The sequence below is a fragment of the Monodelphis domestica genome, chromosome 8 (assembly GCF_027887165.1).
Source record: "Monodelphis domestica isolate mMonDom1 chromosome 8, mMonDom1.pri, whole genome shotgun sequence".
NCBI classification, from domain to species: domain Eukaryota; kingdom Metazoa; phylum Chordata; class Mammalia; order Didelphimorphia; family Didelphidae; genus Monodelphis; species Monodelphis domestica.
The window spans coordinates 73,120,615-73,142,356 of record NC_077234.1 but is presented as its reverse complement, the minus strand read 5'-3'; the positions used below and the strand labels follow the sequence as shown (position 1 = coordinate 73,142,356).

The 21,742-nt window shown below is 37.7% G+C and overlaps 1 protein-coding gene and 4 long non-coding RNA genes across 7 annotated transcripts in view; 3 read left to right on the top strand and 2 right to left on the bottom strand.

The window, feature by feature from the left end:
* LOC107649879 (uncharacterized) overlaps positions 1–21,742 on the top strand; it is a 109,226-nt gene that overhangs the window by 40,362 nt on the left and 47,122 nt on the right. The gene's annotated exons all lie outside the window — the stretch shown is intronic.
* On the bottom strand, positions 2,341–4,550 carry TNP1 (transition protein 1). Of its 2 annotated transcripts, none has more exons than XM_056807899.1 (2): positions 4,280–4,550; positions 2,341–2,451 (listed from the first exon to the last, which is right to left on the bottom strand). In XM_056807899.1, exons 1-2 carry the CDS (start codon positions 4,533–4,535, stop codon positions 2,366–2,368), a joined length of 342 nt encoding a protein of 113 aa, XP_056663877.1. In that variant the 5' UTR covers positions 4,536–4,550; the 3' UTR covers positions 2,341–2,365. The 2 variants fall into 2 exon arrangements, with proteins under 2 accessions (XP_056663877.1, XP_001363640.4); XM_001363603.4 differs by lacking the exon at positions 2,341–2,451 and adding an exon at positions 3,418–3,664.
* On the top strand, positions 4,597–13,062 carry LOC130455885 (uncharacterized). Of its 2 annotated transcripts, XR_008914116.1 has the most exons (3): positions 6,167–8,589; positions 8,698–9,077; positions 11,578–13,062. It is a non-coding gene; the product is annotated as an uncharacterized LOC130455885 (long non-coding RNA). The 2 variants fall into 2 exon arrangements; XR_008914115.1 differs by having other exon boundaries at positions 4,597–8,589; positions 8,698–13,062.
* On the bottom strand, positions 11,780–13,217 carry LOC103103908 (uncharacterized). Its single transcript, XR_471706.3, has 2 exons — positions 12,918–13,217; positions 11,780–11,994 (listed from the first exon to the last, which is right to left on the bottom strand). It is a non-coding gene; the product is annotated as an uncharacterized LOC103103908 (long non-coding RNA).
* LOC103104038 (uncharacterized) lies at positions 16,787–19,582 on the top strand. Its single transcript, XR_471707.3, has 2 exons — positions 16,787–18,616; positions 19,411–19,582. It is a non-coding gene; the product is annotated as an uncharacterized LOC103104038 (long non-coding RNA).

Here is a 21,742-nt window from a genome sequence, read left to right as displayed (position 1 = left end):
TGGCCCTGGAAGTAGAAGGCTAAGTCCCAAATTTTAACAAGGGAGGTCAAGGTGACCTAGAATACAGTTTGTGGCCAAGATCATTATCTTTTTTTTTTAAACACACACACGCGTGCACGCACACACACACACACACACAAATGATCGCTTCAGGACATACTACTCACTGCATGAGAGAAAATGGAGGTTGGAAATAAAGTCCTTATTAACTACAGGAAATCTATACAAAAAGGGCAAACTTGGCTTGTCAAGCCACTGGGCTGGAGTTCAAATTCTTGCTCACCCATGAACATCCCTCTCTGGGCCTTTAATTTCATCTCTATGTATATATGTATTTGGCGGGGAGGAGCTTGCATGGAAGAGCTCCGTCTATTGTCCTGCCCACCCAAGGATGAGCCACTATTACTCATTCCTGTTTATTTGAAAAGATGTCAAAAGGAGCCTATACCAACTCCACAAGGTGGAATTTGGTCCGTCTACATTGTGCAATATTGTATCTGTATTAAAAAGCAAAACAGTTGCCTGAAAAGACCATTTTACAGATGATGAAACAGACAACCTTCACGGAGTGAAGTCAATTCAGACCATGAGAAGCTGGAATTTGAGTCTTTCCTCTAGAGGTCCTTAAGAAACTACTAGAGATCAGGGGAGAAGCGGGAGGGAGAGAACATGGATTCCAGCTGGACACAAGTTAATTAACCTCAATTATCTAGCTCTTACTACCTTTTCCGTCTTGGAATTGATATATTTTAGTGTAGATTCTTAGACAGAGGTAAGGGCTTATTTTTGAAAAAGATACTTTCTCCCATCAATATATGTTGGGATGGCTTCTCATTTATTTTTACTAATATAAATCAAACCTTCCCCACAAAGACTAAACCTTCCCTGTTTATAAGCCTGAATTCTTGAAGATTTCAATAATATTGATAACTCTTTAAGTACTACCCCCTCTTGAGGACAGGTACTATTTGTATACAAAAGTTAATATTTGTCAAATGCCCAAATATGGTGGGGTTTGGGGGTAGATATGTGATTATATTTTTTATTGAAAGGAATGTCGAATTCTTTAAAAAGTAAGCCCTTCAAGGCATTTCCTCATTCCCAGGTTTTGAGTTTTCTGCTACTCAGAACCCAACTTTTCTTGTTAACTCAGCAGTCATTCTCCACAGACTTCTAGAAGTTGTAGTTTAATCTCTACTTTTGATAAGGTCTAGTGGAAAACAAATGGAGCCCAAGGCACTACTGTGGTACACAGTGAAATACTGATTTGGGCTCAGAGTTCAAATACTACCACTGATATTTTTACTGCTTTTTATGTGACCTTGGAAGCAAGTCTTATAAGCTTCCCTTTTTTGGACCACAGTTTCCTCTATAGAAGCAGAGGGGTAGGAGGAAGTTGGACATCTTCCCCTCTGACAACCTCAAACTCTTGTGATTTTTATGACCGCCCTAAGTCCTTGACTTTCTCTTTGCATTTCCTCATTTGAAAAAAGAGGGGAGGGGAAGGAAATAATGATTGAACTAAAAAGATTGATCCATCCCCCTGAGTTAGTCTACTTCTCTCTCTCTCTCTCTTTCTCTCCCCCACCAGACCTCATCTCTTATAAAATATATGATATTTTAAATAAAATTAAAATAATTTAAATTTTAAATTAAAATAAATGTATATGAAGTAAGTCCATTAAAAAAGCTGGTTTGGGGACAGTCTACTAGTTAGCTGGACTAGATAGGGGATCAGCGTAATAGCAATGGAACATATAGATATATATTCAAATATATGAAATATGCAGATATATTTTATAATATAATCACTGTAATTATATTAGAACTTTAGAATTAGAAAATGCTCTCTAAGATTATTTTACTATAGATGAGGAAAACTAAGGAAATTGAGCAAGCTAATTTCAATCTTTTAGAGATAAGGAATTAGAATCTGGGAGTCCAATTGGAGTAAAAGTTGGAGCTAGTTTTTGCTAGTGAGAAGCTGGGATTTTGAATCTAATTCCTTTGGCTTCAGAAGTAAAACATCTCTAGCCCTTTTTTTCAGGGCATTGCACTTATGTTTAGAGTGCTTCCTGTCAGGAAGGAGGAAGAGGAAAGATCTCAGGTGCTACATACATTGTACATTGTAGTAAAGTGGGCATCCTTTGAGCTTTTAAGACCTTGGCTGGATTGCAAATAAAGCTATCAGTTAGGAATGCTAGAACAAGTAATGGAATGATTGATTAATCATTTTTATACAGAGTATTTAAAAACCCTGTATTTATATCAAGCTCCAATTTGCCTTTCCCAGATAATGTTGATAAAATAGTACTAAAAATAAAGAACAAACAAGTCAAGAAGGTTCAAGAGAATTTTTTTTCAATTACACCTTTTGTCCAAGGGTTGCAGGACCATTTAAATCAGCCAGCAGTTGTTGTTTTTTCCCTTGGTTTCCTGCATGAACAGTTCCTGAGGGGGAGGGAAACAAAGAGAATCTTAGAGAATTAAAAAGTATATCAGAAATACATAAGATCCATCTTTTTTCTAACACCTTTTTTTTCCTACTGCCAGATCAAATAAATCCCTTTTATGTTCAAAGCCACCATATTTTGGGGCCACTTTCTCCAGGGAGTAGATTTTTTTTCAAAACATTTAAAAGAAAGCCTACTCTAAAAAAAATCATGAGCAAAGCATATATAAAAGCTGGAGTTTAAAAGTTCATTTTTCAGGCGATATTTGTGCTATGGGAGAAAAAAGTAGTACCTCAGTTTCTCCAGATGTAGTTTAAAGAGGACATTCTTCTAAAAAGAACATGAACCACAAATAAAGTGTTTTGTTACTAGAAGAGAAATATCTTGGTGAATTTCCAAAAGCTGGATAAAGTTGGCACAACAACTCTGACACCCACCCCCTATTCTAGATATTTATAAGGAGAGGCATGAAGGGTCATTTAGAATAATTTTCCTACAATGAAGGAGTGAAAAAACACTGGGGGAGGACTGACATTATTGTGGACTGCTGTGGCTTCTCTGGATGCTTCAAGAAGTTTTTCATGACAATATTGGGTCAAGAGGTTGCCATTTGACAAGGATGATGGGTTTTTTTTACAAGTGTGACCAATTCTTTCTCAAGCATTTTCTTTGGAAGGAAAAATGCCATGGGGACATCCGTGTCCCATGGGCACATTAGTTTGACCTTTTGAGGAGTGGCTGAATTTAGTTCCTGACAGTTTACTCATATACCTACTCTTTTATTGGTTTTACCACCTGGCTACTTCCTCTTCCAAGAATGGAGGGATCATGGTGGACACTGAAGTGAGAAGGGGCTAAGATGGCAATACAGTAACTATACTAGTACTAGACTACTTGAAGACTGAGAGATAGTCCTCCCCCAACCCACAGGGGTTCATCAGAGCAAAGAAAAATTGTCATGGACTTTTTTGTTTTTACCAGGTTTCTAAATTTTATTGAGATGTTATTAGGGGGGAAAAAAACGCCATTATACATTCCTTATTTCCTCAAGCCTGGATTTTCCCCAATTCAATATGTTTTCCTTCTCTGATCGAACCTCTGGTTCCCCTGGCAGACCCCCTGTCCTTTTTTTCACTGTGGACTGATGTTGCTAAGTCCAGCAGCTCTGAGCTCTTGGTGGGATCACAAGTTGGAACGGTAAGTCCTGTGAGCTGTGAGGAAGGACAGAGATAGGGGTAGGTTTTTGTTCCTACTTTAAGCGTATACCCTAGCTAACTACCCTAACTATACTATATCTTTCAACTATTGATCATGTCAGCTGTGGGCACATTATAAAGCTCTCAGAGTCAGATGCACCAGGAAGTCATGAGAGAATTTAGGGGGAAAAAGACCTAAATTCAAGTTGATAACCACCCTCAAGTCTTGTCCAGAGCTTTATAAGGTTAACTGTTTTACAAAGGCACTTTTCCATCACAAGAAACCCTTGCAAAGGAACATTCTTAACAAATATCCCCAACTTACAGATGAGGAAACTGAGGCACAGAAGTAGAAGCCTTTCCTATGATCGTATCTTGGTAAGTGGCAGAGCCAGGACTTCAAAAACTTGGGGTGTTCTCCTGACCCCCCCATGGGTCCAGGGCTCTTCCTACTATACCACCCTGCCTCTGCCTCCAAGACCCACTTGGGTCAGATATGCTGTGTGTGTAGAAGGGATTTTCCTGTATTGATTAGGGGTGTGGACTTTATAGAAGTGACCTCTGAAGTCCCTTTTTTTCCAACTCAAGATTTTAGGGTTCTAGGAAGTCCTCATTCATCCCCTTACTCACCTTCATCACTTCTCTTTCTGCTCTTCAGCCCAGTCTTACGATATTTCCTTTTAGAACCAGCTCTTTTCACCCCCTTGTGAGGAGCTCTGCTCTTATTTCTCCTCCCTCCTTTGCTTTTCATCCTCCTGTTGGTAGACATGTTGCTCGCTGCCAGTCTGGGGGCTTTGAAGAGCCGCAGGCCAGGGGCTTGTCTATTTAACCCTTTGGCCATTATGAGGTGGAGAGGGCGGGACTGAGCAACTGGGTGTGGCCCCATTGTGAGATCCTACCTTTATGGGCTTTGGACCATATATGGAAAAGAAGAGGTAGGGGAGGGCTTTTTTTTTTTTTAATTATCACAGTGTAGGGCCTTTCCAAATACCAAAGTCATTCTAATATAAGTAATGAAGTTAAATTAACTCTTTATTATTCGGCAGATCCTTAGGAGACCCAAGAGAAATTATTTATATTTGATTGGGGAGATGAGAATTATATAGGTAGAATGTGGGGCAGAAGGAGCCTAGAAAGACTTTCCTGTATCCCTTAAAACAGGGGACTTCATTATATCATGGACATTTTGGGCAGCTTAGTAAAGTCTATGAACCTCCTATCCAAATAATGTTTTTTGATGTAAAAAATAAAATAATGTGGGTTACGAAGGAAACCAATAATTTTATAATACAGTTTATGAAAACATTAAACAAAAGCAGTTCACCTTAAACAGTTGAGTTATATACACATAAGAAAAATATTCTCCAATTCCTTATAAGTCATTTTCCACTTGGATGTTTCTTTTTAATCTTCAATTTAACAGTTGCTAAACTGAACAGTTTCTTCATCTCTACCCCTCCCTCCCTTCCTATTTGAAATCTTTTCTTCTCATTCCTAGTCAGGAAATCAAATCTATTGATTTGGATTATCACCTTCAAACTGTTTCCATTACTAGAGTCTTTTCCCCGCCTAAATTCCTACTTTCTTGTTGTGTAGATGTTTCAGACTGACTCTGTGATCCTATTTGGGGTTTTCTTGGCAACTTACTCTAGTGCTTTGCCATTTCCTTCTCTAGCTTATTTCTACTTTTACAAACCTAGAGCAGACTCATAGTCTAACGTCCTGCCAACATTGCTGCTTCCTGGCTACCTTCATTGACTTAGTCCATCCAAGTGTACCTGTTCTCTAATCTAATCTGTATATTTCTGCCAGATTAATCTAAAATGTTTTCATGAACACCAGTGACTCTCCACTTCCTCAGGGATTATACTCAATCTATATTATTATTCTCTGATTTTGAAACTTTTCTTTTTATTATTCCTCATTTCTAGTGGATTCTGTATGGATTATTGCCTGCAAACTCTTTCCTCTAGATGTGACAGAAATCCATCTCAAACATTTCTTTCACAGACTTTGGTATAAACATGGAAAGTCCCTCTCTGTTCTTTCAATGATATGACTCTTTCCTACATTTAATTTACAGAAGGGCCCCAGGGAATTCACTATATGTTTTGTGTGGGTATTATCATCTCATAGAACCACCAATGTCAAAGCTTGAAGGACCCAGAAACTATAAACTATGAATCCAAGTTCTTGTCTTACAAAAGAGGAAATTGAGACTTATAGAAGTGGAGGAATTATTCACACAAAATACAAAGGGCAGAGCTGAGACTAACATTTGGGTCTCTTAACTTTGTCCTTTATTCTTGTCCAAATGCATCATACTATCTTTCTTTACCTAGAAGAGATGTGTTTTTTTTTTTCTGGGTCTTTCATAGTGCCTATAGTATTATTAAACCCAAAGAGAGTCCTCAGTGCAGAACTTGTTGATCAATGATAAGCTTATTGTTTGTCTTTAATCTAAGATTAAAATTCCTGTTCTATATTCAAATTTTCCTATCTTTGGATATCTTCTTTGTTTCCATTATCCTCTCTTATATAATGTATCAACTTAACATCTTACATACATATTATATCTTATAAATATCTATGTATTTGTATTCATCTAGTAACTTTCACCTCACCCCATTTCATGTAGAATGTAAATGCTTTTTGAGGGCAGGAACTATGTCATTAAAAAAATTACAAAGCTATTTCCAGTAACCTAGGGCTAAGGTATGGTGCTTTGCACATAATAGTTGTAACACTGAATGAATAAACTAAGTGCTAGATGAGGAGATTTATACCTTAACGATGTATGTAATAAAGCCATTTTAATTAAGTTCATAGATGAGAGACATCATTGTAGACTGGATTAATCAGAGAAGGATGGTCAAGGTTACTTTTGAACTTGGGAGGTCCAGTTGGGCTGTAGCATGGGATAGAGTGGATTATATAACATAAAAACCAGGAAGGTAGATTGGAGTTAGACTATAGGAAACCTTTAAAGCTAAGTTTTTATTTAATTGGCATTTGGGAGCAAAGGAAGGCTTTTGAGTGAGAGAATAACAACATGAATGAGGAGCATAAGAGTGTTAAGAAGGAACTGTGGGAGACAATGATGATCTAGAGTAAGATTATCCAATAGATAAAGAGTTCTGAAGGCAAGATAGGGAAATCTGCATTTAACAGTATAGATCTCTCTGCCCCACCTTCATTTTTCTTCTTCTTCTTATTCTATAACCAAGAAGACAGAGGCTGGTAAGATATAGTGGCTGGAGATGTGGTTCAAGAGTCATTAAGATCTGGGCTTTATCGTCCTCCATGACTCCCAGACAGCTTTTCAAGACTATATAATCTTGGCAGAGGAGATCTCAATTTGCTTTATAGAAATTAATTTCCTTAACTAGGAGTTCCCTACACCAATAAAATAGCAGGACCTTTCTTAAAACCAAACCAAAACAAAACATAACCCCCCAACAACAACCCAGAAAAAACCTCCAACTTTCTAGTTCTTACAGTTTTAGAAAGGTTCCTCCTTAAAAATGACCTCAGAGGTTCACTTGTCCAGTTTGTAATTAGGCATTCCTACCTATACCTTAAACCTTCTCCCAACAAATGATTTCTAGTCTTGAAAGCTAGACTCCTCAGCAAAGAAAGGACAACTCTTCAAGAATTTCTAGGTTGTTCCTGGACCCTCTTGGTTATTATATAAAAAAGCATTCTAGATTGGTCTTTGCCATCACTTTCCTCTTTTTATTGTCTTATAAATTCCATGGAATACAGTTTCTTAAAGGGAAGAATGTATGACTTTTTTTTTTCTACCCCAGCACCCTCCTCACAGGACCTAGCCCTATGCTAAATATATTAATGGGTTCTCAGAAAAAAAAAAAATCTATCCATTTTTCTGTCCACAGATATAAGGCAGAAAGATTTTTTGTATTATCATGTTTCTCTCAAACTATTTAGAAGCATATCACATGATTTCCTTAATTGTTTTGCTCATAAAAAGCTGACTCTCCTCAGGGCCAGGGTTCTAGCTTTATGACACGGATGGAATTATTAATATTTTGTTAAAGAATTCATTAGTTTGGTTCCCCCAAATCAGTCACATACATTGTCATCATGAAAACATGACAAAGGGCTGCCATTTCCCCCTTCCAACCCCTGTTCTGGTTTGGGCAGTTATAAGTAGAAACAGAGGACTGTGAGGAGGAAAAACCCCGACTGTCATTTGAATTGATTGGTCTTTCAACTAAGCTTTCCTGGTCATAGTTATTGGAGTAAAAATTCTGGGTCACACCCTATTTTTGACGTAAGAATTGAGAATGTAGAATTGGGGTGGGAGGAGTAATTTTAGATAGGTTGGGAATTAGAGAACATTCTTTCTAATGGAGAAGAAGGTCAGCCTAACTTAGAGTAATAAATATACTTTCTTCTTCACAATGGCTGTCCTTCCTAAAACCCCTCAAAGGAACTCATTTTGAAGGGTTAAAAACATTTATTTTCTGTGATGGCCATAGAGGCAGAGCTACATTTCTTTTCCCCACCATGACCCCTCCTACCCCCAATGGATTGATCTTGCCAAGGAGAAGCTGAGATCATCTGGAGGAAAAAAGCCAGGCCCAGGAAACTGGTGGAAAAAAAAAAGCAAAACAAAGAAAAAGAAAGTCCCCTTTGCATAGTGAGTCTGGGAGCATAACCCCTCCTCAACCCTAAAACAAGAAACTTGAGTAGACAGAAAGCCCAATGGGGGTGTGTGTGAGTCATAATCAAAGGGTGCGGTCAATAGGGGTGTTTAGATTGGACAAAGTATCTGGACTCATGGGGTTGGGAAGGATCAGATGCCCAATGATCAGACCTGTTCCTTTCTTCAACTAACTCTACCATGGTGTAGAAAAGCTAGTGATAAGTTAGGCAGGGCTGGGGGAGGCCACATGTGATCCTAAGAAGGCCTGGAGGTAGCTATATCCAAGAAGCACAGCCAATTCTGAGTTCATCATTGTTTCTTGAGGTCGGGTCACTGACCTTACCAATCAAAAACTATTCCTTCTTCTTTTTTTTTTCAGATGAGGAAACTGGGACATGCATGAAATAGGTACTTAAGTTGCCCAAAGTTTACTTAGCATCAGGGATGACGTGAAATCTCCCTTTTTTTTCCCCATCTCCTATCCCCATGAAGCTCACATGGCCCTTCTGTAGCTCTGAGTTACCTATTGGCATTGGAACATGGAAAAAGATGGCTGGTTTTCTGAAGAACCTGAGACCAGAAAACAAACTTGCTTTTCTCTCCCATCTCTCTAGATTGGGTTTGAGTTTGGCTTCCTCTTGCTTGGAGACAGAGGGGTGACCCTGTCAGTTCTTTCTTACAAATGGTATTTATGAACCTGAAAATACTGTTTCCTCTTTCATCTAATAACTCCTTTGAATCTTCCGTGGACTACTTTAGGTAAAGATAGGGTCAGGGGATAGGGTGTTTGTATATTGTCTTGTAAGCTCCCTTGATCTTGGGCTCCCTCTCATTTCTCCATTTCAAGCTTAACTCTATTAATTTTCCTGGGGAACCCAGCCCTTGTCTTCACTGGGCTGGTTCTTCCCAGCAGGATGGGGATTGGGGCTCATTAAGATCGAGCATCGTGAAGCTGCTGACAGTCCTTACATATGATGACTCAGTTATAAATCCCTCTCTGAAACTTAAGTCTCTCCAGATGTTGACCTCAGTAGTGAAAAAGGGTCCCTCTTCCATTGTGTTCTGCCTGTAAGCCCTGCCTACTGTGTTGCTGCATCTCTCTGCTACTGGCTAGGAGGGAGAGAGATATAGAGAGGAGACTTGATGATGGGGTAGCATTGGAGTTGGAGAGTTGGATAGGAAGGGTTGATAATGGGAGGGAAGGGGGATTTCTGAGGTTAAACAAGTTCCCAATTCTAGAGCAACAGAGACCAGGCTTGGAAAGATAAGGGGAAAACGTTGTACTCAGTCCAACCCAGCTGGGAAGATTAAAGAGCATTCTTACAAGTGCCCTAAAAGCTCCTGAGGTTGCTCTTCTTGAATAGCTTCTCTTTCTCCTTTAGTCTGTTTGCTCACTGCTCCTGAATCCATCCCTAGTATTTTCTCTCTATGGTCCTTCCTTCTCAAGAGCACCTGGAAGAGTCTGATGATAGAGACTGCAGAGCAAAGAACTTGAGGATATTTCATAGATTGGAAGATATCTTTTAGGATAATGAAATTCAACTTAACACTTGTACCTACTATGAGCATGTGAGAGGGAATTACATGCAGTCCCTTCATTCCCCATTCCTGTAGGTCTTTAAGGTCAGCTTGGAGAGGTATTGGGTAATCTCGTGTTAAGAGGTAGGGAGGTGTGGGTTATCTTGGAGATCCTACCATCTCTTTTAGACATACGATTCTGAGATTCCAAGGGACATGACTTTGAATTCAAACAGTTCAGGGGTCTGTATATTTTCATGAAAATAAGGCAAAGTTGGTTTGCTTCCCTCCTCTTCCCCAAGTTTTATTATACTATGTGTATATATATACATATATATATATGTATATATATATATATATTTTCAATTCTCTGTACTTTCCTTTATGTGGAGATGTATTAGCATCAAATTTCTGGCATGAGAGGTGTGGAAAACAAAGGGAGTTTGAAATCTTTCCTTTTTTTCAGAGCTCTGTATTTTAAAGAAAACCAAACTCCCTCCTCCCCCAATGTTTATATCTATTAATACAGTCCTACTCTGTTAATAGGCACAAGGCCTCACTACCCTTATTTGTCAAATTTACCTACAGTCTTGCAGTTATAAACAAGATATATAGCAACTGCCTACTTAGAGTCAAGATGGACTTGAGTTCAAATTCCTCTTCTAATACAGCTCTAATGGGAAGGAAAAGGGGAGGATTCAATGACTTTTTATGTACTTTGTCACTTTCTAACCTTTCCTTTCCCACTAGAGCTCTGTGACCTCATTGGACAAATTCATTTAACCAATATATGTGCCTCAGGTTTCTTATCATAAATTGAGGAGGCTAGATTCCTCTCTTTAATAGAAAGAACAAGTCTTTCGAAGGTAGGACTTGAGAGGGACAAAGTGTGGGCAAAAAATCAATACTTCCAATGTAGTTGCTGGTCTGTATTTGGTGGAGGGAGAATTTTGCTCAGTGAGACAGCTCCCTTACACCAAGGAAATCTCATGTCTAGATACCCCAAACTATATACATAATGTACTTGAAATAAATTTCACCTCCCATCTTCCTCTATGCATCTGTATGAAGCCCTGGTTATCATAGTTGAAGAGTTGTTTATTAAAGTTTCTAAGCTATCTTTCAGCTCTAAATTAATGCACAAAATTTCTTCCATCTAAATGCCTAAGAAGAGAATCATGGTATAAAGTATAGGTATTTTTACTATTCAAAATGTCACTGTTACTAAAACTCACTATGAGTTGTTAACCAATAATATTTGCCCTCGTCTCTCCTGCTGAATGTGAATGCTTATATTATTGAAAAATTGGGAGGGAGGCAACTTGCATTGGGTAGAATGATAAAGCAACCTTCAAAAATTTCCATGAAAGGTGCTGTTTTGTTGGGAAATGTTTCAATTGATCAGTTTAATGTTAACCCACAACTTTAGAAGCTAGAGCACCTGGGTCACATGAGGAGATCCCCCTCTACTTCTGGATTTCTGTAGACTGACTTAAAAACTCATAAACTAAAAGAATGTTGGAACCAAAAGGAAACTAACTTTATGAGCATAGCAGGTAGTTAAACCTTTTTTTTCATGCTATAGATCCAGTCTGATTACTTATTTAGATTCCTCCAAATAATGTTTTATAAAACACATAAAATACATGGTTATAGAGGAAACCAGTTATTTTGAAATAATGTGATCCCCCATCCCCAAGTTCATGTGTCAAACTGATGTTTATCTTTTGCACCTCTTGAGTATCCACTTGGGCTCCAGGTTAAGAACCCCTGGCATAGAGAGGTTTTGCAGAATTCCTCATCTTACACTTGAAGACAGAACTCATGAAGACAGAACTCATCATTCTCATCATCCCTAGTGTTCTCATATAGGTAATAGATTTGATTTTTTTTTCTGTGTTCTCTGCTACTCAGGATATAAAGTAAAAGACAACCCCAGAGCCTTTGTTTGTTTGCTGCAGTGATCAGATTTTATTGACCAGAGGTTCCTGATACTGGGCGGGCTTTGGGGGGCTCATGGGACTTAAAAGTTGCAAAGTTGTTCTGGACGGTCCTGACCCTTTAACGTCGAGGTAGAAAGCAGGGGGCAGTGGCACCATAGGGAAATATGGGCCTCCTCAGCAAACCATACTCTTGCAGTGGTAATAACAGCAATTCACTGTGAGGAAACAGAGGCAAAGTTAAGGTTAAGGGGGAGTGTTCCTGTGTATCTGGAGGCCCTTTGAGAAGGTTTAGCTTTATTTCTTTATAAGTCCCTTTGCTATTTTGTTATAGTATTTTAGGTCATAATATAACTTTGGATGTCATTTCACAAAGAGGAAAGGTGAGAAGAGTTGATGGAGAAATATAAAAGAAGTAGAAGTAGAATGAATTGTTTCTAAAGGTAGTATAAACTGGTACACCCTACCCATCAAGATTCAAGATTAGAAGAGGCATGAGAATTCTGCCTTGGCAAAAGGTAAAAAGCTTAATTTCACATACAGAAAAATGAGATCAGTTGAAGAGATGACTGGAAGCTTGATATACAGAAGTATAGAAGACAAAAAAGGGGAAATAGTGGAAATGTACTATCTCTGTCTCTAGGGGTAGTGATTGGGATTGCCCATCATGATTCAAGATATAATAAGAGGGAGGGAAGGGGGGAACTTTTTATCAAAGGCAAAAGCTTTACATTATTAACATGGACCCTCTTTTCTTTATTTCCTTTAATCATAGTTCTCTGTGTTCCTCCTCAAATCCATTTCACTATCCTCGTATTTCTAGAGTCAAGCTAGATGTTTAAATGAAAAGAACATGGAGTCTGGAGTCAGAAAGACCCGAGTTCAAATGTGACCTTAGACACTTACTATTTGTATAACAACCTGTTTGCCTTAATCCACTAGACATGGAAATGAAATGGCAAACCAATCCAGCATCTTTGCCAAGAAAACCCCATGGACAGTACTGACATGCTGTGGCCAATGGGATCACACAAAGTCAGGCATTACTGAACCACAACCACCTTTCTTTCTACCATCCTGCTTCCATCTTTATGTATTTCTCTCCATTTTGATCCACAAGACTCAAACCTGTGAGATTTACCTCTCTTTTGGTTTTCTCTCATCCTCTGTTGACATGACTTTCTCCTCATCTTCTCAGAAAATTGGTGTTTGTGCAGGTACCATATGCATTGAGCCATGATAGATATTATCCAAGAACCCAGCACCTGAATCCTGAGGCAGCCTACTTGAAGATGTTAACCTGAGCCTGTGGCCAGGGAGCTCTCCCTATAAAAAGTCTCAGTTCATTGTGACCTAGGATGTCCTTTCTCCTCACCTCACAATGACCCTACGAGGTCAGCAACCTCAGGGCCAATAGTAGGGCAGAGGAAATAGATTAAACTATATGGAGAAATAGAGTAGGAAATTGAGTCAATTAGTGAAGGGAGTATTTATTTATAAAAAGATTTGAGAAATTATCTCATTTGTAGATGAGAAAATAGAAGCCTATAAAGGTAGAGAGACATTTAAATTAAAATTCAATGCCTTTGCTTCTTACATTCTGAGTCAGCTGACACAGTGGATTGAATCAACCAACATGAATTAAATACCCATTATGCTCCAGACACTGGAAGGGGTGATAGGGACTATCAAACAGGTGAAGGCAGGCTCTGTGAACTGGATGCATATAGCTTGACTAGGAGTGCATTGGTGAACACAAGGAAATAAAACTTTGAAAATCTGAATTAAATAACTTACAAAGGAGTGCTAATGCAAATAATTTAAACTGAATCCATAAATTCTAAGGGGATGAGTTATTGGAGTTTGGAGGGATCCATCTGCTGCTTCTTGAAGGATTTGAGTTTTGAACTAGATTTGGAGGGTATAAAGGACTATTGATTTATGGAGAGGAATGAGGAGAAAGTACACTAAGTTGGGGAGGATGACTTCTCCAAAGGCATAGGGTTAAGAAGAAGCAAATTGAGTGTAGGTCAGTACCCTTATTGACTGAAGAAGATTGTCCATGCTTCATGAAAAATAAGTCTGGGATAATGGAGAGAGGAGAGAACTGGCACTAATATAGAACTTATTTTAATCAAGGAACCTTTGGAAAGGGTTAAGAAAGAGGAGTAGGATGGGGATTAAAGGAGTGAGAAGAGTTGACATGATAACAAAATGAGCATGATGGGGCTGCTAGGTGGCCCAGTGGGTTGAATGCCAAGCCTGGAGGTAGGAGATCTTGGGTTCAAATCTAAGCCATAAGACTCTGAAGGTAAGAGTTTTAAAAAATGGGGCCAAGATTCAGATAACAAAGGACTGAGGCCTAATTCTGAATTTTGTATGACTTAGGACAAATTATCAAACTCCCCTGAGCCTTGGTTTTCTCTTCTAGAAAATGGGGGGATAATACCCAATATGATTTTTGCAGATTTAATGGAATCAAATACCTAAACCTGTAAAAGATCTTAAAGGTAATTCTAGGTCAACCCTCTCATTTGACAGATGAGATGACTAGAAAGATTAAGTGATTAGTCCAAATAGTAGAGCTGTGATTCCAGCCTAGAACCTTTGATTCTCATCAAATGATACAGTGGCTATGAAAGCATTTGAAATGTTAAAAGCACTATGGGGTGTGAGAAGTATGATTCTTTCTTCAAATATTAATGCTTGTGGGACTTCTAGGAATTTGACTCTGAAGTTATTTCTGTAGGTAGTCTCTTGACCCTTGGAACCCCCTCTTCCAAATCTGTTATGCATGTACCTCTGTCAAGAACATAGACCCTAGAAACAGAATGATGGAATCCAAGAGGAGCCTGTGGCCTCATACAGGCACAGGAAAATAAGCAAACACATGCAACATAGTCAAAATACATTTGCTCATCAATCCTTCAAGGCTCTAGATCTCTAAATGTGTATTATCTAAATCAGAGGTGTCAGATGCACTTTTGAGTACATAGAACCAAATGAAAATATAATCGAGAAATAGTTAATGAAATGGCTAAAAATAAAGCTTAGATAACATTAACATGTGGTTTTTAAAGTCAATATGTGCGCACAGGAATCTTTATGTACTTAGTTTAAACCAAACCAATATATGTTGGGGTAAAAGAGGATCAGAAAGTTAGAGATACTTAAGCCAAAAGGGTAAAATCAGCCCATTATTCCCATTCCTTTCCCTCACCCCAACCATTGCTCCAAACCTCCCAACACCCAGTGCCCTGATGCTTCCTCTCTTTCCCTCTTAGAAAAAAACTGCATAAAGTCATTCATGCTTAGTTACTAGTGAGCATGATAAATCTAAAAGTGTGGTCTCTCCCAAGATGTTTGAATTTTAAAGAAAGGATAACTAACTTCTTAGGTCAAAAGAATTTGGCTAACATTGGGGAGTTTTAGGTTCCTCCAAGCAGGAGGACTCAGGCAAGGTAGGTGTTTCTCAAGCCTGAAATCACACTCTGAAGTCAGCAACCTTCCCCTGCCACTGAGTCCAGGGCAAATAAATATTCTACAGGGTATCTTAGAAGGTTTCATATTAGGATAGATTTGGAGTCAGGTATTGAAGCTGGGGAAGGAGGACCCCATGGGTAGAAATCAGAACTTTGAGAACTCGAAGTGTTCTATTCCAACCTATACATGAATAGAAATCCTGGATCCATAGCAACTGGCCATTCAAACTTTTTTTTTTTTTGAGACTTTCAGCAATGACCTTTTTGCTGTTCTTCATATATGATACTCCACCTCTCTCTGGGAATTTTCTTCTTCTTCTTTTTTAAAAATAAAAACCCTTGCCTTCCATCTTAGAATCAATTCTAAGTATTGGTTCCAAAGTAGAAGAGCAGTAAGGACTAGGCAATTGGGATTAAGTGACTTCCCCAGTCACAAAGCTAGGAAGTATCCGAGGTCAGATTTGAATTTACGACCTCCCATCTCCAGATTTGACTCTGTAATCACTAAGCCACCTAGCTTTCTACTCTGAGTATTTTTTCTGGTTGTCAGCTATGCCTGGAACACTCTTCCTCCTCATCTCCACCTCCTACCTTTTCCGGCTCCCTTCAAGTCTCAGAAGCCTTTCCTAGTTCTCCTTAACTTTAATACCTTCTGATATTGCTCTTAAGTTATCTATATTTTGTTTGAACATAATTGTTTACACATTTTCTCCCCCATTATGCTATGACTTCTTGAGATCAAGGGCTGTTGGTCTTTCTTTGTATCCTCAACTCAGCATAGTTCTTGGAAATTCACAAATACTAGTTGACTGGCTATGACTCATCACTATTTCTCAAGAATGCCTTTTTCCACTTTATTTTATCTCCTAAATATTCCTCCCATATCCAACTTTTCTCATATAACCTATGAACTCAGGATAGGATTTATACTATCTATGACAGCATGTAATAGTTGATAATCTCCCCTAAATCAAGAAGATTTCAGTTCCTCTAATATTGTATTGGGCAATCATTAATTTTATCATTGCCCCAGATAACTCTCTAAGATTGTGTTTACTTGCCGTGTGATACTGGTCCAGTCAGTTTAACCTTCTTTGGTCTCTGTTGTTGTTCAGTCATTCAGTTATGTCCAACTCTTCATGATTTCATTGTCTATAGCTATCTATGGGGTTTTCTTGGCATAGTTTGCCATTTCCTTCTCCATTGGATCCTTGGGCCTCAGTTTCCTCTTATGTAAAGAACTTAACTCTTCTAACACAACAATTTGTAGTGGTAGGCAGTTTTCTCTTTAAAATTTTTAATATATACTTAATAACTACCACCACCACCAAAATTACATTTAGATAAACAAATGTTCAAATCATAAGTTCCATATTGTTTATTTACAATTTGTTTTAAAATATGTAAATTATTGATGTGTGCTAATATATACATCCTCTGCTTTTGAGTTCCCTTTGAATGTTTTACTTTGATACTTTTTTCTTAATTTTGTGGCTGTTATTTTTAAATGTAATCATAGTATGTTATTCTCATTCTCTTTTCTTCACTTCATATATTTCCATTATTTTCTTTATATTTCTAATATGTATCATTTCTAACATAATACAATCCATTACATTCAAATGTCACAATCCATTCAGCCATTTCTCCAAGTCAGTGCATTTGGGTTATTTCTAGTTGTTTTGTCATTACAAACAAAACTTGCTGAATATTTTCATACATACACAGCTTTTTACCTTCTCTATAATGCTCTGAGGGCCTAATCCCAGTAATGGGATTCCTAGGTAAATTATCATCAATAGCTTTACAAGTCTTAATGTGTAATTCCAACTTGTTTTCTAAAAAACAATTCACAGGTGCTCTAGCATTATAATATTAGGCTTGTTTCTCCATATTCTCATCAGCATTTAATTTAATCAACTTAAACCATCTTATCAGTTAACATACGGGGCTATATTTGGCTGAAATGATCCTTGTGCACCAGATACAATCTTTTGCCAGGAACACATTCTTTCCTAAACCAAGTTTTTTCAGCTTGGTCATACCCAGTGGATATTTTGTTTCAATGCCACAATACCTCAGGACTGCAGGATTATGTCCCTGATAGACAGTTTTCTCTTTAGGAAATCTCTATAGCAGTGCTAATACACATTCAGTCTCTCTCTCTCTCTCTCTCTCTCTCTCTCTCTCTCTCTCTTCACAAATACACACTGTACTAGGCACTATGAATAAAAAGAGGGTTATATAATATGCAATAACTTAGAATGGAAAGTGGGTAAACCCTTAGTGAAGAGGAAGGATCAAGAAAAGACAAGTGTAGAAGCTAGAAGCACCAGAGTTGTGTGGACAGAAGCTTGGGAATCATAGAGTGATAGTGCTAGAAGAGACCTTGAGAAAACCTCCTGGCTTCAGATTAAAGTAGCTTTTGATAATTCTAGAGAAATGAAATCTCTTTGCATCTTCATTATTAACTTCTTCCCAGAAGTGAAAAGAATGCATTTCTTCTCCAGCAAGGAATCTTGGGCTATCTAATTTCTCTTCCACATTCCCTCTCATGGCCTCAGCTTCTTATATAGAAAGAGGTAGAGAAGATAGTCTCTAAGATCCTTTTGAGTAGAAAAGCCTCAGCCCTTCAATTCAACCCTATCATTTTACATAGAAGGAAAACTGAGGGCCAGAGAGGCCAAAAAGTCATGAAGGAAGGAAGTGATAGAACTGAGATTTGAATCTGGTTCTTCTCACTTTAGAGCCAGTCATGCTCTTCCTATTGGAAAACACCATCTTCCTTTGTGCTTTAGATGGGAAGACTATGGACCAAGGAAGAGTGTGTTCTGAAGACTTTGCCCACTGAACTGTGGGAAAGACAACTTTTCTTTTAGACTCAATTGTGGCTCATGGCTTCCACATGCTTCTTTTTTCCAGGCATGGGGAGACTCTGAGCTCCAGAAAGTTCTAGGAAGTGCTTTTTAAATGTGCATAACATATTAAAATGTTTCTGCTTCAATGTGGTCTCTCTCTCCCATGGACCTCCCCTTTACTACCTCAGCTGACATTACCCTGGAGACATTATGATGAGGCTAAAGGAGTTCCCTAATCACAGCAGCCAATCATATATAAGGGGAGAGTCATTTAGATCTAGCTGCTTTGGAGTTGCAAGTTTGTGGGGACTGGTGGGGAAAACCTGGGATAGTGGAAGAAGTATTTCTTTCAACAAGGATTTCACCACTAGGGAATGAAATAGAGATGGCAAAGTTCAGTGACTATGTATGGGGCTTCAGGTCTAACAGTGACGCTTCAACTCAGGAGAAAAATGAGAAAAAACTTAGAAGACATCGGAGGAGAAAGATAGGAAGGCAAGGTATTGATTCCAATTTTAGACTGGAGAGAGCTCAGGAAAGACGGAGTCATTCTAGCCTGACCTTTAATGGCAAAATTATCTGGCTACCAAAATTTGGCCCCACCTGACAGCTTCCAATGGTTACTGGAAGACAATTATCTACCCTTCCCTCACATTTCCTTTCACCTCTTCCTGGAAAGGGAGCTGCTCCATCCAAGCTCATGGCTCATTGTTCTTTCAGGTTTTTTTTTTCCCCATTTCCACAATCCTTCCCTTTTCTACCTCCCCATCTCCACTGCCAAACTGTAGACTCCCATAGAAATTTTGCTCAGTTTTACTAACTATAAAGGAAATGAGATGTCTCCCCCCCCCCTCCCCATTACAGGAAACTTTGTCCAAAGTAATTCCATCTCTAAATATGAAATGAGATGAAGAACAAACCTCATCTATCTTGAGGGTTCCTAGCATCAAATGATATAATGTATGTTCTATATGTATATATGGTATAAAGTATTTGCAAATGGCTTTCTAAAATATGTGAGCTTTCATCAGATAACATGGAAAGAGGTTTATGTTCTTCCTACCCCCAACTTAGGACGAAAGACTGGTGAGAACTGACTGAATAATGAAGCTTATTTTAGAATTCCTACATGGGCAAGGGAAGTGGGAGGGGGACGAAAAGATGAGTATCCCATCTCTGAGAAGAGTGAGTATATTGGGATGTACTGATGACTGCCTGGGGTGACTTGGACAGGCTCTTGTATATCAGGCTCCTTACATCTTATAGTCTCTTTTCTCTCTTTTTGAATCTTTAGCATGAATCTTAGAATCCCTAAGAAGCCACACAATTCCAAAATGATAGAATCTGCTCTTCTTCACATGCTGTTTTCCTCAGGTATCTGCAAAGAGCCACAAACAACTCTGATCATTTGCAGCTATCTACCCTACCAGTACCTCTAAATAAACTTGCCTTTCCTTTCCTTCGTTTCACGTGTCAGTGTGTGTGTTATTTTGAGGGGTTGGTATGGAGGGGGGCAATAGATTTTGAGGCAAGTCAGAGTATGAATGACTGACTTTTTAATCCTCAGTTTAACTGAGATGGAGAAAGGATATACTTCATACACTTCTAAATAATATGAAAAAAGGTCACACTTTACTCATATACATTGTGTTTTTAAAGCCACCAAATATATTTCATTTGATTCTCAGGATATCCTCTTGAGAATAGATGGTACAAGTTTATTCTTATCCCCAGGATCACAGATCTACCAAAATAATGTCAAAGTAGGAGTTTAAAAAAGAAAGCCACAGTTTCCAATCTATGCTTGGTTTCCATTATTGTTACTTGTAAATAATAGGGGGTTTAAATTTTATTTATTTGTTATTTTAAAATACTCAGTTAATCCCTTTTATTCTCCCCATCACCATTAGAGAAGGCATCATTTGACAAAAAGTTATATGTATATATAACACATCTTATTTCTATTTATCAGTTCTTTCTCTGGAGGTAGACATACACAAATAATTTGTCAAACAATATTTTTGTCACTATTATGTTCTCTTGATTCTGCTTGTTTTACTCTTCATAATTTCATGTTTATTTTCCATATTTTTTCTCAAGTTAATCTGATGGTCATTTATTCCATCATATTCACATGACTCAACTTATTTAGCCATTCCCCAATTGATGGGCATCTCTTCAATGTTCAGTTCTTTGCCACCACAAAAAGAGCTGCTATAAATATTGTAGAACATATAGGTTCTCCCCCCCACACCCATCACCTTAGGAAATAAACCCAACAGTGATATTGCTGGACTGAAAAGTATACAAAGATTTCTATTTCTTTGACCATATAAAGTATTTTTCAAACGACTATCTAAAATAAATTTTGCTCTCCAGAATAGTTGAATCAGTTCACAGTTCCACCAACAGTGTATCAGTGTCCTCATTTTTCCACATCCCCTCCAATGTTTGTCATTTTGTTCTTTTGTCATTTTAGCCAATCTGATAGGTGTGAGATGATATCTTGGAGTCATTTTGTTTTGCATTTCTCTAATCAATGATTACTTAGAGCATTTCTTCATATATCATATATAGCTTTGATTTCTTCACCTAAAAACTAACCCTTCAAATCTTTAGACCATTTATCAATTGGGGAATGGCTAACATTCTTATATATTTGACAAATTTCCCAACATATTTTATATATGAGATCTCTGAGAAACTATACAAGTTTGTCGTTCTAATTTACTGCTTTCCTTCTTATCTTGGCTACATTAGTTTTATTTATATAAAATGTTTTAGTTTAAAGTATTTTAAATTATTAATTTTATATCTCATAATGCTTATTGCTTTCTATCTCTTATTTATGAATAAATTCTTTTCCAATCCATAAATCTGCTAGGAAATATGTTTGATGTTCTGATTTGCTTAAGATATCTCCCTTTATGACTAGGTCATATATCCATTTTGATCTTATCTTAATAAATGGTAAAATATGTTAGTTTATATCTAGTTTTCTATCAGATTGCTTTCCAATTTTCCTAACAATATTTAAAATTATTTTATTTTCCCCTAATTGCATGTAAAAACATTTTTCAACATTTAAAAAAGAATTTTGAGTCTTGAATTCTCTCCCTCCCTCCCTCCCCCCCAAGATGGTAAGCCATTCATTAAAGATTTTACATGTACAATCATATAAAACATGTTTTTTTCATATTAATCCTTTTGTGGAAGGAAACTTGAAGAAAAATATTTAGAAAGTGAAAAAAGTTTGCTTTGATCTGGATTCAAATTCTATCAGTTCTCTGGAAGCAGATAGCATTTTCGTTTTTATCAGGAGTTCTTTGGGATTGATTTGGATCATTGTATTACTGAGAATAGCTAAGTCATTCACAGTTGTTCATTGGTTCTGCTTACTTCTCTCTGGTTCAGAATGCATAAGGCTTTCCAGGTTTTTCTGAGCTCCTGCTTATCGTTTCTTATGGTATAATAGTATTCAGTTACAATCATATACTATACTTACTCAGCCATTCCCCAATTAATGCACATTTGCACACTTTTCAATTCTTCGCGACCAGAAAAAGAGCTGCTGTAAATATTTTTGTACATACAGATTCTTTTCCTTTTTGTTTTTTTTTCCTCCT